General features: G+C 38.1%; 1 protein-coding gene across 2 annotated transcripts in view; it reads right to left on the reverse strand.

Moving 5' to 3' along the window:
* LOC122811103 (low choriolytic enzyme-like) overlaps positions 1-15,974 on the reverse strand; it is a 298,499-nt gene that overhangs the window by 94,733 nt on the left and 187,792 nt on the right. For both annotated transcript variants that reach the window (XM_044082680.1, XM_044082679.1), the window contains exon 7: positions 8,171-8,288. In XM_044082680.1, the coding sequence (XP_043938615.1) occupies positions 8,171-8,288 (118 nt within the window). The remainder of the gene's footprint in view (positions 1-8,170; positions 8,289-15,974) is intronic.

The raw sequence follows: 15,974 nt of genomic DNA on the forward strand, positions 1-15,974 counted from the left end.
AAGGCATATAGTAATATGGAAGGGGGGGCCAAGTGTGGAGAAGAGACTCCCTCAGTGACTTCCCTGGATGGGGAATTAGGGCAAAGTAGCTGCTGCACTTGTTTAGGGGAGAGGCAAGCAGGTTGCAGCAAGGTTGTCCCTATTGACGAAAAATCCTTTCCGCCACTATTGCACTAAAAGACCACTCTTGAGGCTGAAGAATAAATACATCTGCTCCATTTGCCTGCTATCACATTAGAACTCCGTGGAATGTGTGTCGCTATCAGAAAGTGGTTGGAAGAGATCACCCACTGCCATACTCTGTGTTTCTCAACAAAATGGGTAAGACTTGGTTCCTTGTTGATATACCAAACTGTTGACATATTGTCTGTTTGGATTGCAAGTGTTCCCAGAGGAAGAGCTGATTGAAAAGCTTGCAACTCTAAAAGCACTGCTCGTAGTTCCAGAAAATTGATATGCAAGTTGGCCTCTAAGGGGGACTAAGTGCCTTGAACAATCCTGTCCAGAAAATCACCCCCCCACCCCATCTGGGAGGCATCAGTGGTCACTATAGCCTCGGGCTCCAGGAGGATGAAGGAGCAGCCCAGGAGGAGTTCTTTGGAATTAGTCCACCAATCTAAATCAATCCTGCAAAGAATGGTGATTAGAATCTTGTCCAACATGGGTTAGTACAGCAGGGACCATTGAGATGCCAGTAGTCATTGGCCAGTAGCCATTGTGGAATTCTCATGTGAAATCTGGCTAGGGGGACTAGAGTTATTGTTGCTGACATTGAACCTAGAACCTGTAAAACTAGTCAAGTTGCAACTTTCTTTCTAAGAATTATTTTCGGAAAAAGTCTTGCTGGAGGAAGGGCTGCTACTGTTGATGTTGTATTTAGTACTGCCCTTATAAACTTTAATCTCTGAGTTGGAGTCAGTTGGGGTTTGTTGTGATTTACAGTTATTCTTAGGTATGCACAGATCTTGAAAATGTAATCCGTTGCCTCAGTCAGTAGATCCCTGGTCAGAGAGGTTATAAGCCAGTAATGCAAATACGGAGACACCCAGAATCCCTGCAATCTCACGTGAGCTGCTACTACTGCCATACATTTGATGAATATCCTGGGGGCTGTGGTGAGGCCAAATGGCAGAGCTCTGAATTGGTAATGACTGGCTCCCAGCCAAAAGCAGAGGTATCTTCTGGAGCATCTGTCCATTTTTATGTGGTATTTTGCATCCTGAAGATCTACTGAGCACATCCAGTTATCCTTTCATAAACATTGAAGAATGGACTGTACTGTAAACATCTGGAATTTTGTTTGATGGACCAATTTCTTGAGCACACCAAGATCCAGAATTGGTCTCCAGTCCCTTGTCTTTTTTTGGCACTAAAAAGAATCTTAAGTAAATTCCATATCCTCTCTAGTCTAATGGGACTTCACAGATAACTCTTTTGTCTAGCAGTTTTTGAATTTCTAATACTATTGGTTCCCTCTGACTGGGTAGAACATCAGGGATTTTTTTTTGCAAATGGGGGGAGGATTGGAAAGGGGAATGGTATAACGTCTGGATATGATCCATTGCACCCACTAATCTGTTGTTATATTTTGCTAGGTGCTTTGGTGCAAGGATAAGCATCCCTGAACTGCCTCCACAGGAAAAAACAGCTTATCTGGAAAGAAGTCCCTAAAACCCTGATTCTGTGGACCACCTCTACCATGTGGGTGGCATCTACCATTGTAGTTCCCCCCTCTGCCCCTGGGAGAACTGGTTCCACATGAGTCCTGAAAAGCCACTGGGAACCACATTTTCCCACCACTCCTCTGGTTCCTAGAAAAGGATCTTTGGGGAGTGAAAAATGTACTCCTACTTCAGAAAGGGTCTTACCATAATTTTCAGACCTGGATAATGTCTCCCTTACTTTTGGGCTAAAAGAGAAGATCTGTCAACGTAAGCATTGATGAATGAAAACTTAAATGGTTTCACAATGTCACAAAGGCACATCCAGGCATGTCTCCTTATGGCTATGCTGATGCTCAGATAGTCCCTTCAGCTGCATGCACAATGAGCCTCATGGACAATCTTGACATGGACTCCAGGGTGGCCAACTGGCAAGCAAACTTGTTTTGTACTCCCTTGGTAATGACTTATGTGTGGGTATCTGACAATTCTTGGTCAGATCCCTTTGGAGTCTGATAAAATGTGCAAGGAAATTCAACAACCTTAAGGCAAAGATCGATGAAATGTAAACCCGCTTTCAAAACCTACCCATTGCCTGGGACTCTCTTTTGGGAGGATGGATAGATGAATTCTTGTCAGCCAGCTCCTTTTTAGTGGTGGCCACAATGACCATGGTATCTACTGGTAGACCTTTAGCCCAAAATTGCTTGGCCTCTTGTGCAGATAAAATTTTTTCTGGTCTCCTGGGGATAGTTTCATTGGTGTCTGGTGCCTTCCATGCCCACAGCGAGATCAACTGAATGAGGTCATCAGCAGATGGAGTCACCTGAAAGGTAGATGGGGGAGTACCAAAAGCCTGTAGGTACATCGACTCCTCCAAGGAAGGGTTTGGGACTTCTAATCACACCTCTGTTTTAAAATTTCCTAAATATCTCCAAAGAATACATTGTCAGGGGGTGACCTTGGGGTCCCTTCTCCTTCATCAAAATTGGTGTCTTCTGTGACTGATTCCTGTGGGGAATCCAAGTTCTTCCTCTTGTACTTTTTCTTCTGAGGGACATCCTCAGAGGGATGTTCTGGGGAGGTATCAGAAGAAGATAGAACATGAATCTGTGGTCCTGTGGATGGATTGGGTAATTGCTAGCCCAGTGGAGAGACAGGACGAATAAGAACGTTTGAGGATGGGATGTGCACCGAGCAGGATGGAACCAACTGAGTGACCACTGTGGACAAAGTCCTCCCCATTGCCTGGAAGGATGGCCTCCCTTGAAGAAGGAAGGGAGCCTGGAACTGAGAAAGACTGCCTCGAAATCGTGGTCACTCCCTGCTCTGAAGAGAGAGCCCTTGAGGTAGAAACCGGTGAAGAGTTCCACCATGCCGATGTTCCAAGGTGCAGAGATGGCTCCAAAAAATTGGAGTCAACCCCTGTTCCTCAGAGCCAAAAGGATAGATGCGGCCCAGGAAGGTCTCCAGTTCCAAGAGAGAGATGAAGAACTCAGGGAAATAAATGGTTCTGAAGGGATAGATACCACCAGAACTGATACAGTTGGTGCTGGAAGGCTCAGAGCTGGCATCTCTAAATCCTCACAGGAGGTCAGAGGAGGAGTAGTGAAAGAGATAGAAGTTGGATCGGCTCCAAGACCCAAAGGGGTCAGAGCTGTTGGAAGTCCTGGGAGTCCACTCGCCCATAGAATTTTATTCAACAGTCTCTCTCTATGTCAATCTCTGTGAGACTTTTGGTGGATCAGATAGAGGCTTGAGAAGGAGATTTGGGTCTCTATAGGAAAACCTCTTGCAATTTGCCATCAAAAGGATCAATACAAGGCGAATATACTATTCTTGGCAAATCAAGCTGAACCATCTGTGCCAATGTAGATGCCATCGAAGATGAGGTGTCCTTAATCAAAATTTGGCTTCCCTATGGAGATTTTGACATCACACTAGGAGTCACAACAGTTGTCGGTATTGGTGATATTTTTCCAGCACCAAAGCTTTGGATTGATGTTCCATCAGATACAAGGTACTAGATGGAGCTGATGACTTATGTTTCTTTGGAGTTGGTTCCAAGGGGGATGATGGAATTGACAAGGTCCTCTTTTTTGACTTGTCTGAAGATGAAGAAGAGGAAGGGGAAGAAAACTCAGATTTATTCTTCACAGCAGAAATGGCTTCCCCAAAGGCTGATGGAATTAAGCCTTTCAATGTTGAATTATTTTTTCTCTCGATGAGAGGTCTGTGACTAAAGCTGTGACATATGCTGCACACATCTTGTACATGAATGGCCCCCAAACAATAGATACAAAGAAAATGAGAATAAGAAAGGGGAAATGTTATGGCCACACTTTTGACACTTTTTAAAACCAGCGGGCCCTTTAGGTTTGTCAGCCATAATGGAAGGGAGACAAAGGAACAAACACCAAAACTTCTAAAGAAGGAAAGGAGAAGAAGGAGAGGAAGAAACCTGTATATAATATATATATATATATATATATCTATATATATATATATATATATATATATATAATGTGTGTGTGTGTGTGTGTGTCTGTGTGTGTGTATATACACCCATACACACACACACACACACACACACACACACACACACACACACTCACACTCACACACACACACACACACACACACACACACACACACACACACACACACACACACACACAGACTATATATATATATCTTTTCTTGTTTTTTTTTATAGGAAACTAGAAAGGTAATGGGAGGTGACTATCAACAATAATAGTGACAGCTACACAGAAGTGTACAGGAAAGAGGGAAACTATCAACAATGATAGAACGAATATACGCAAGTGTATGAGAAGGGATAAGGGATAACAAAAGTGCACAAAAATACTACAAAATATACCAATAAACAGTAGAAAGACTAACAAGAGACTTTAAACTAGAAATATTAATAGAAAATTGACTTAGCTTGAGAGCTGAGGTGACTGCGTCTGTCTGCAAAAACAATAAACGAGATCTGAGGTAACTGGGACAGGGGGATTATGGATAAGGATAAAGCTTGACAGTTTTTTGCCTGTGAGGGCTGTAGTAATGGTCGAGTCAGTTCTGATATTGGAACCAAACCCACAGGTCAAGGATAAAATGAAGATTGACAACATCAGATCAAATATTATACAATTCATTAGCAAAATTAGCACTATACTACAACTTATCAAAACTAAGATTATATGATTCATTGACAAAGTACCACTATACTGCAACTTATCGAAACAAAGATTATACAATTCATTGACAAAGTACCACTAAACTAAAACATATCAAAATAAAGATTATACAAGTCATTAACAAAGTACTGTTATACAACAACTTATCAAAACAAAGCTTATATGATTCATTAACAAAGTTGCCAGTATATAACAACTTACTGAAACAAAGATTATAGGATTCATTGACAAAGTACTGCTATACTACATCTTATCAAAACTAAGATGATATGATTTATTAACAAAGTACCACTATACTGCAACTTATAGAAACAAAGATTGTATTATTCATTCATCTTGTTGAAGTAACAGAGTGACATTGCATTTTTTTCCAGACAGCAGATTGGCTTCTCGCTTCTGCCAGGTCCACATACCTGTTCAACATTCTTACCTTGAAACTGCTTAATGAGAGGCACTCCCCCTGCCTTTACAAACTTTCATTACATACAGTTACATACTCCATTCAATCAAGCAGTATCTGTCAAACTAACTAGGCCACATGTCTCTTTAGCCGTTTGTGAATCTTTTTGCAAATGTGCCCCAGCATCTCGGAACTCATTTCACAAATAAATTACATGTTTAGACAATCATATATATAACTTAACAAGAAAAACAAAAAGGCAGCTTAATGGAGAAAATGCAGGTTTAATATTAAAATAACCCTTAAAAGCAACAATACAGGATTTAGTTGCTTTTAAGGATTATTTTAATATTAAGTATTTCTAATATTAAACCTGCATTTTCTCCATCAAGCTGCCTTTTTGATTTTCCGGTTTGTGGTGTTTTTTGTGGCTGTTATATAACTTAACAAAAAGTTAAAGAATACCAATCTCAGGAGTATTCATGTGTCTGCTTGTAGGATTTGGGTTAAAATGGTGTGTATTTTAAAGCTGCCTTCTCTATGCCTTTATGACTCCCTCCAATTAATTTGTCTCCAACAGATCATTTATTCTGACACTTTAGTGCTATTTTTAACAATTTTCCACATAAGTCTGTAACACTCCTTATATATAGTATAGCCTGCATATAATGTGCACAATACATAAGCATGAAAAACTATGTTTATATTAATGCAAATGCTGTAAATCCTGTATATAATAAATACGTAATAATGGTTTCCCCGATTGTTTGCTTTATGTATTCAGTATATATTTACTCCTGTTTTGCTAATCATGCATTTTTGTATGACCCGGGTGGTGGCTGCAAAGGGTCTTGCACCAGACCAGAAACGCAGTTAACAAATAATAAAGTAAAAAGTAACGGTACTTGTCTGTACACTTCTAGTATGCTGAGATGACCAAATTCAGTTAGTCTTCCACCTTAAATAGAGTTTTAGTTTTTCTTCTTGGTACTCATAATCATTGTTATAAGTCTTCCCTCTATAAAACACATGCCACCCCCACTGTGTTACCATGATTACCATAAGAAAGCACAGACATCACAGTAATTTCTCCGGTTTGTAAATAAAAATAGCTAGGTGTTTGTATTGACCTGTACTTGGAGGTTAAACACCACACACAATTAACTTGTGAATCAGTCTCTATTATACATAAACTGCTTAAAGTATCCTATTGCCTCACCCATCTCTTGTCCTGTGAGGCCCAAAAAGCCATCGGACCATTGCCACCAATGTATAGCTATAAATGCTTAATTAACATCCATTCCCTGACTCAAAACTATGCTCAGTCAGTGTATTCATTAAAAAAAGTCATTGAGCAGTCTGAAAATTTTGAACTAAATGCTTCCAGGCCAGATGAAACACAGAACAGCCCCTGTCACAGTTTCCATAGTAGGCAGAAGTAGGCTTTACATCTCCCACCACTCCAACCACAGTAAAATGATTAAAACAAAGGCCAACAGTCCATTGCACACCATTTGTGATGCAAGATGGCACTCTGTGTATATAGACAATGAGTTATTAGCAGTTCTCAGACCCAAGACTGCATGTAGAACATCATATCATGTAAAAGTCAAAGGAAGCCCTTGCTGCAACTTTACCACATATGCAGGACTCAAAATTCACCTGTATGCTGGATTTTGAGAGCTATATATTTGCAACAATTAATGGTGTATATGTGAAATTGACTACCTTTGCTTATTCGTCAATCCAATTAATTACAACTTTTTAAATACTTAAGACATATGGCTGGATTTTAAAGCATTTTCTACAGATGTGGAGTCTGTTAAGTGCAAAAAGGCTAATTAAAATACAGAGTTTTTCAAGAACTATTGAACTATAGTTAATGGAATGCTATGAATGTAGATAAAAGATTTCAAAGGTAGATAAGGCTGCAAAACGTGGAGTATTAAATCCAATTTAAAAGGCGTGGACGTGACATCAGTGGCACCATCTGATCTGTATACACTCAGACTGAAGCAGAGACCATCAGTACTAAAGGACAAGTGGACTTACTGTAAAGGATTGATCTCATAGCTGTCCTGAGCTTTGTTATTAAGAATTTAAGTAACTCTCAGAGAAAAATAAAAAGAAGACAGGATTATTTTTTATGAGGAAAAGCATGGTGGTAGTAAAATGGTTAGGTTGCCAGGAACTCACAGAATGTGTGCAGGAAAACATGACAACAAATATGAGATGTGAAGAATGAATTATAGATCCAGAATTTGCAAGAGTAAATTGCAGTAGTGCTCTTTAAAAGCATATATTTTTAAAGTATGAACCATTTTATAACCATAATATAACACTTAAAGGGTTTGATTTGTGCTGGTAATTATCTCTTTCTTATTGGTGAATAATATATCACTTGTTTTCAGTAAAAATAAAAAAGATGTATGAATTTTAATGCACTGAGGAATGTGTGTGTGTGTGAAAAGCTAACACCATGCAGATATGGTATACAATGAAACAAAAGAGAGAGAAAGAGAGAAGGAAAGGGGGTGGGGTGATTTCAAACTTAGCTACTTAAAAAGCAGGTTAAACAATGAAGATGTCAGACTGTTACCAAGAAGAACAAACAAGAACAAGATTAAAGAAAATAGAAGATTGCCTTGCTCTTAACGTGAAGTGCTAACGAGCCATAAATAAAGAGAGTAATGCAAACGATGAACTCATAAATCTACATATGAACTTAAATATAATGTTGTTCATCAGGTTCTTTCCAGTTTGCCTTTTTGGGTACAATTGTATGACAGACTCTAATTGTAATCGAGGAGCTGATAAGTGTTTCTGCATAACATTATCACAATTATCAATTTATCACATCACACCAACTAAAACAATGAGATATTAAATGGACAAAACGCATTTACCCATCAAGTGGTTTAATCGAAAGGTAGTATTTCTGTCGTGACTGTCGTCTGTACCGAATGCAGGTTGCTTTCTCTATGGCTTTCATTGCACCAAGTATAATGTCTCTGTCATCACTTCCTATAATAAAGAATAAAACAGTGCTATCAGGTTGCTGCTGAAAGAAGAGGTGTATGACAGTGCTATCAGTAATTAAACTTAATTTACTGAGCATATTATTTCTACCACACAGCTAACACGTCACATAGATTGTATTTTATTTGTAGAATATGGAAGTATGGTATGGGATTAAACTTTTCATTAACTGATTTGTGAACTTTCATTTTGATGTATATTCATTTTTTGGCAACATTCTGTCAATTTCCATCTTCCATACTGGATGCCATCCACTTCAGTGGCACAAGAACTGCTTTCAACAAATGTGTTGCTTTATTTGCAGTCACATCTGAATCAGTCCCCAGTGGCTTAGAATTGGTCCCCAGTGGCTTAGAATAGGTCAAACTGCCATGCCAAGATTTCCTCTGGGAACCATCACAGTGATGGGATGCCAGTTCCCAACTTAACGCAAAGCCAGATCAGGCAGTGATGCATAGAACTGGCTTGCTCCAATGTGATGTGGGTTAGGCTGCCCTAGTGGATTTCAGTACACTGAATTTTATCTGCTTCCACTGAAGAAAGAGATGTAGCTATTGTGCTATCACTTCTTCCTTTCAATGCCTCATCCAGGTTCATGTATCCATTCCATAACTGAGGTTTCTGCAGTAGCAGATGGAATTAACACTGCGATAATGACAAGTTAAGTTTTGTTTTCTCATTTGTGGGGACAGTAAGCCAGTCATTTAGAGGTATATCACTTTACAGAGTTGTGCAGCCAAATGTGATGCCAGGATAAAGGGGAATGTTTGTGAAATGTTCTTATGCTAAGATGAATAAAGCAAAATGTATTCCTTTTTGTTTTGTTTTGTTTTTCTCTTCTGTATTTGGCATGTTGATTTGCAATGTATATATCTACTAGTAAACACTATTCTTTATCTAGATGTCAAACGATAGAGTGAGGGACTAGTTCATAGACAGGATGCACCTTCATCTAAGAAAATGTAGACAAGGATGTAACAGCATTGTAATGCAATGGTCACTAAAAAATTTTAAGACAGCTGGAATACTCTCATCTGTACAGATTTTTGCAAAATGTCCAAATTCTTGCCTCATATTTTTGTTCTGTTCTTCATAAAATGTGTGGTTTTCTGGCTAATCACTGAGGATTGAAGTCATTAGATAATGGCACACACTTGAGGGTTCAGACTTCATATCTTTGGAAAATGCATGCTCACACAAAACCTGTTATTCTAGCAACTTTTTAAGTTTATAAGAACAATATTTAACATCTGTCCCTATTTGTGGACCACATTATTTTAGTCTTTGTCCAGATTTCCTGTGCTAAGTTGTTGAGAGGTATGCTAGCTAGGATTCACTTCAAGAAGAAACAGATGTGGAGGTGTTTGCATATACAGCGACTGTAAGTGGAGTGTGGGGCTCTCTGGTTTATGACCAGTCTCTGTAGAAACAATGAAGTCACAAAAGGACTTTGGCTATATAATTGTGACTTAATGAAATGTTGAATTAATTAGTATGGACTGGCTGCGAGAACATCCTGTATGTGAAAATTAACTAGTCATTTTAAGGTACTGTACTTTTGGTAGCAGCTAACTAGGAAACGTAGATGGCTGGAGTTAGATTTTACTGTATGCATTCTATGCGTACTGCACTTTAATTTCATCCATTTGCCTAAATATATATATATATATATATATATATATATATATATATATATATATATATGTGTGTATATATATATATATATATATATATATATATATATATATATATATATATATATATCATTCTGTACTTGTTCTACTTTCTTCATTATTTAAGTAAAATCCATTTAAATTACCCTTATGTTATTGTGGCTATTTATTTATTAAAAGAATATTTATCCACTGTTGTTTAGCTGAGAAGAGGGTAACCATTTACACTGAGGAATAACAAGCTGCAAGGGCAACATCTTGAAGACTGCTCGAGCTGGCTACTTGCGAAAGAGATATCAAATGGCATAGTAGGAGGTAACTGGAAGGCCCTGACTTTCTTCATAGTGGTGGCAGTACTATCAGGCCCATGAAGAAAGCTGTGTTGAATGAAGGAATTCAACTTATTTTCCTGAAGTTGTGTACATGTGAGTGAGTGTGTGTAAAAAATATTTGTTGTGACAGCATCTACTGTGGATAGAGGTGCACTGGGAGATATTGTTTCATGGAGAGAGTGGTGTGGCTCTGTAAGTGAACAGTGTACAGTCTAATTTGGGTGTGGGGTTGTATACACATACCCACGACAGTAGCGCATATTCCCTCCATGCTCTTGGTGTCAAGGTTGTATTTTGTGGAGTATTCATTGAAACTGCGTAGTTAACAGCATCTAATTCATATCTGGTGACAGGGTTGTCAACAGATCTTCACAATTAGTGGCAGTGGACGGGTAGTGGTTCTTTACATTTGGTGTGCAGTGGTGTGGAAAGAAGAACCAGAGTTATTTAGCCTAAGGAGATGTGTTACCAAAGGAGTGTGTATGTGTGTGTGTGTGTGTGTGTGTGTGTGTGTGTGTGTGTGTGTGTGTGTGTGTGTGTGTGTGTGTGTGTGTGTGTGTGCGTGTGTGCGTGTGTGTGTGTGTGTGTTTGTGTGTGTGTGTATGCGTGCACGTGTGTGTGTTGACCCTTTCAGCCACAGGGTAAAATACATGGAGATCTGGTCGTGCACAGCTGTTTTTATTTTCTAGTCAGATTAGCTGGGAACAGGCAGAAAATTAACTCTGCTGACAACTATGCTAAATGTCAGTAGGTCAGCTGGCAAAGGAGTGTAACGCCAAAGGAGTGCAGCAGGCAAATATATCCAGAGGGCAGATGGTGGTAGCTTTGTGCACAGTGCAGCATGAAGAGAATCTGTAGAAAAACAAACAAGGAGAGACTGTTCCAGCTCAGGAAGCTTTTGCCACCAAAATGGAATTACAGAGATTCGTGTTGATAATGAAGCACATGAAACTTGCATCAGCTGAGCGAATGTGGCAACGGGTAGTAGAGGAGATTAAAAAACAATGCCAGCATGAAAAGGAGATGATCTTCTTACATCACGAGTACATGAGTCATGCAGAAGAAGAAAGTCTCACTCAAAAAGCCCGGGTCAGTAGTCAACTTTTTCCTCAATATAAGGAGGGCAATAAAGTAGATTCTTTTGTAAGGGCATTTGAGAGGGTGTGTATTTAGCACCAAGATGACCAAAGGTATTAGGTGAGATTTTTTAACTCCCTTGATCACAGGTAAAGCAATGCATGCAGTTTCTAAATTCAGTAATGTTGACTGTGGTGTGGGGGCTGTACTTAGCCAGGTTACCATAGAGGGAGAGGTGCTCCCTATTTTGTATTTGAGCTACAGATTTCAACCCAGGGAGGAATATTTTGCAGAGAAAGAATGTCTGGGTATAATTTGCGCACTGCATAAGCTACAACCTTAGTTGTATGGGAGAAAGTTCACTGTGGTTACAGACCATGACCTTTAAAATGACTACTCAGAGCAAGCAGACAGAATGGGAAGCTTCTTAGATGGACTTTAGCTTTACAGTTCTATGACATGACTATCCAACATATCTGTGGTAATGCCAATAGTAATGCAGGTGGATTATCTAGAAGGGGTATGGGATAATGTACAAAAAGACTGCACCGCTGATACCAGAAAATCATATGAGGTTCTTAAATGGAGGAGACACGTGAAGTCAAAGGTGACTCCAGGCTAAAAGTGAATGTTCGTGAAATGTGCTTATGCCAGGCTGAATGAAATGAAATGTATTCCTTTTTGTATGTTTTTTTTATGTTCTGTATGTAACATGTTGATTTGCAATATATATGCATCCCAATCAACATTTTTGGCTACACAGGTGTTAAAGGACAGAGTGTGGGGCTAATTCACAGACAGTATGGCACCTTCTTCTAAGATAATGGACAAGGATGAAACAGTATTGGAATGCAATAGTCACTGAAAAATGTTAAGACCCAACTGAGATGCAATTCAAGAAGAAACAGATGTAAAGGTGTTTGGACAAACTGTGATGTGAGGCTAGTTGGTGTATGACCAGTTTCCATAGCAACAATGAAGCCACAAAAGGATTTTGGCTATATAATTGTGACTTTATCAAATTTTGAAGTACTAAGTATGGACTTGCTGTGAGAACATCCTGACTGAAAATTAGCTAGTCTTCTTAAGGTACAGTACTTCTGGTACCAGCCAACTATTAAACTTATTTAGGCGGAGTTAAACTTTTCTGTATGCATTCTATGTTTACTGTGGTTTACTTTAATTTTCCTTGTGTGCCAATCTATGTTTATTTTATTCTGTACTTGTGCTATTTCTTTATTTTTTAAATAAAATCCACTGTAAATTACCTTTAAGCTATTGCACCTGATTTGTAATTATTACAACTGTGTTTATGTACTGTGGCTTAGCTGAGAAGACGGTAACCATTTACACTGAGGAATAACAAAGTGCAAGGGCCACGTCTTCAAAACTGCTTCAGCTGATTAGCTGTGAAAGAAGTACTAAATGGCACAATAACAGCATATAGGTAACTGGAAGTCTCTGACTTTCTTCAGAGGGGTGGCCAAACCCAGAAAGAAAGTTGTGCTGAATTAGGGAATTCAACAGCCTTCCCTGGAAATTGTGTGCATGGGTTTGTGTATATGAAAAATAACACTTTCTGTGAAAGGCAGTTACCATGGATATTGGTGAGCTGGGAGAAACTGGTCCATTGAGAGAGTGGTGTGCTGTCTGTAAGTGAACAGTGTATAATCTAATTTGGGTTTGGAGGATGGAGACTCTTACCCAGGACAGTAGTCCATAATCTCATTATGTTATTAGTGCTAGGGCTGTATCTTTGATTATTCATTGAAATAGACTAGGTAAGAGCATCTACATCCCATCTGGTGACAGGGTTGCCACCAATACTTCAGTTAAAGGCAGTGGTGTCACTAGTTCATTACAAGAGCACTGTAAGTAATTTAGCTTGGAACAAGTAAGAAGAATAAGGTTATGGGTTTCCAGTCTGTGTATATGAGCAGATACAACAGAAAAAGGAAATGTCTCTTGCTGTTTGGTATCATGGTATTCTCATGATTCCTGCCTTCTCTAAAAATGTTAATGAGATTCTACATTTGTCATTGTAGTCCAGAGGCCACGCTTTGTCTCTGAAATACATCTGTACAACTGTCTAATAGGGGTTAAATTGGTGAAGACTGATAGGAATGTGTAGTTGAAATATGCACTTTCAGAATTCAAAACAAGGAACAAAAAGAAAAGCTCAGTCTGCATTACTAGTATGAATTCTGCTTAGGTTTCTTGTGATGGAGCTGTGATGTGCTTTCACAGTCTTGCCCTGACACCAAACAACAGATGTAGGAAGACAGAAAGTATACTTTCTGTGCAAAGGGTTTGCCTGTCATGGAAAGTAGTATAATTAGTTATGCCCAGCCAAACAATTGTATGGTGAGTATAAAAACAAGTCTAAGAGAAATGAAAATCAGTCCTGACATTTGCAATCATTAAGGTATATTTTTATGGTTGGATGGAATTCATAATTTGCATATTCCCCAGTGTCACAGGGTTCTCTAGTATAACATAAAGACATGCTATGGTAATTATATTAATGTAGTTATAAGTACTGAGAGGCTAGATAGACTCCTTATATGCTTACAGGAAGTACACTTCACTGAGTCTCCATAGACAGGGGCACTCATTTTCCATTTTCACAGAAAAAATAAAAATACTAACATACCACAGATCTGAACTGTTTAAGTATTAGAAGGAATGTGATTTCTTGGAATGTGGCAATCTAGGTAAGAACAGTAATTCACAGCTGTACCTAGATTTTGTTTAAATTTTGCATATAAATATATATATATATATATATATATATATATGTGTGTGTGTGTGTGTGTGTGTGTGTGTGTGTGTGTGTGTGTGTCTATGCATGTATATACCAGCTGTAAAGTTCCCTGGTATAACTTCAATTTTTTGTTTACATAATTGAAATATTTATATATATATATATATATATATATATATATATATATATATATGGGTCTACCTGACATGGTCGACAAGCCATTTGATCGACTTTTATTTGGTCGACAATTCATTTGGTCGACAAGCAGTTTTATGTGGGGGGCTTCACCCCCCACACCCCCCATAACTATATATATCAACTCCAGGGTTGCACAACATTGGGGAGGGGGGCAAATCTGCCTGTCGACCAAATGAATTGTCGACCAAATAAAAGTCGATCAAATGGCTTGTCGACCATGTCAGGTAGACCCATATATATATATATATATATATATATATATATATATATATATATATATATATATATATAATCAAGTCTCTACTTTAAATCCATATTAAAAGGGTTAGTTACAGGATCTAACTTTCACCATTTCATCTAATACAGATATGGAATCCAATGATTCTTCTCCTGGTGCCGAGAGAGAGGCTGCACTGCACATACTTAATTTGGATATAAATGAGGGGATAAAAAACATAGGAAGCATCAATACCATGTTGTCCCACCATCAGTCTGTTATTAGGAAAGTTTTTTCAGTAGTTAAATCTGAAATTTTGGCATCATAATAAACACATTTGTAAAGGGATGAATACAGATATTTCAAATAATTTCAGGTTTAAACAGTTTAATTTTATCCCACCATACCACTGTACTATTCATAATTTTGAATGACTTATGCTTAGAGATTTGCAGAAAAATAGAGGTGAGAATTACAAACATTTTGGTTCAAATGTAACTTGGCAACAGCAAACAACACTTATGCCTCTCCAGATTAATACTTAAGTTGTTATAACACAGGCAGATAAAGGGGAGCTGTAGTGATGTGGGATAAACAAGATTATATTAAGAAAGCTATGAGGAAATTCTACGATGCACAATGTTATCATAAATCTGTGTTACACCCAGCCCCTGAGTTTAAGAAAGAAATTGATCAGTTTCTTAGATTGAATATTAACAAAATAGTAGTTATTTAAATATTAACTTGAAATTTCTTATCCCACCAGTCAGAGGTTCTATCTTTTGCTGAAAATACACAAGAAACAACCCTTATAACAGATAGACCTATTGTTCCTTGAAGGGGTTCTGTCACAGAAACACTTTCCAAGATGCATGAATTTTCCTGAAGCCCTTATTAATGAATGTAACTTCCAGACTGAGGGATTCTACAGAATTTCTGGGCTTGATGGAAAATCTATGGATGGCACAGTCTACATATTTATGTACACTGGATGCACAAAGTGTATATATACCCATTCCCTAAGAAGCAGGACTTGAGGCTATTGATTTTTGGTTAACAAGCAATGATACTTACTCCAGCAATTTCAAATGTTTTAAGAGGTAGTTCTTAATAATGTTTTTTTTATTTTTTTTTATTTTAATGAAAATGTCTGCTTTTTACAACTTAGGGAGTACTGCTATGGGCATGATTTTTGTTCCCATTTGTGTAAACATCTTTAGTTTAGAAAAAATAAATAAATAAAATACAGATTTGATGTGACTCCAATATTTTTTTTTTAGTTTTGTTTTTTTTTCCAAAATAGGTATGTGGCATAATTTCTTTGATGATTCTTGGTCACTATGGGATAGTGATTTGATTGAACTTTCAGCCTTCCTGAAATATTTGAACAACAATAGTTTGATACCTTCC

The sequence above is a fragment of the Protopterus annectens genome, chromosome 9.part0 (genome assembly GCF_019279795.1).
Source record: "Protopterus annectens isolate FY-2018-M chromosome 9.part0, PAN1.0, whole genome shotgun sequence".
Taxonomy (NCBI): domain Eukaryota; kingdom Metazoa; phylum Chordata; order Ceratodontiformes; family Protopteridae; genus Protopterus; species Protopterus annectens.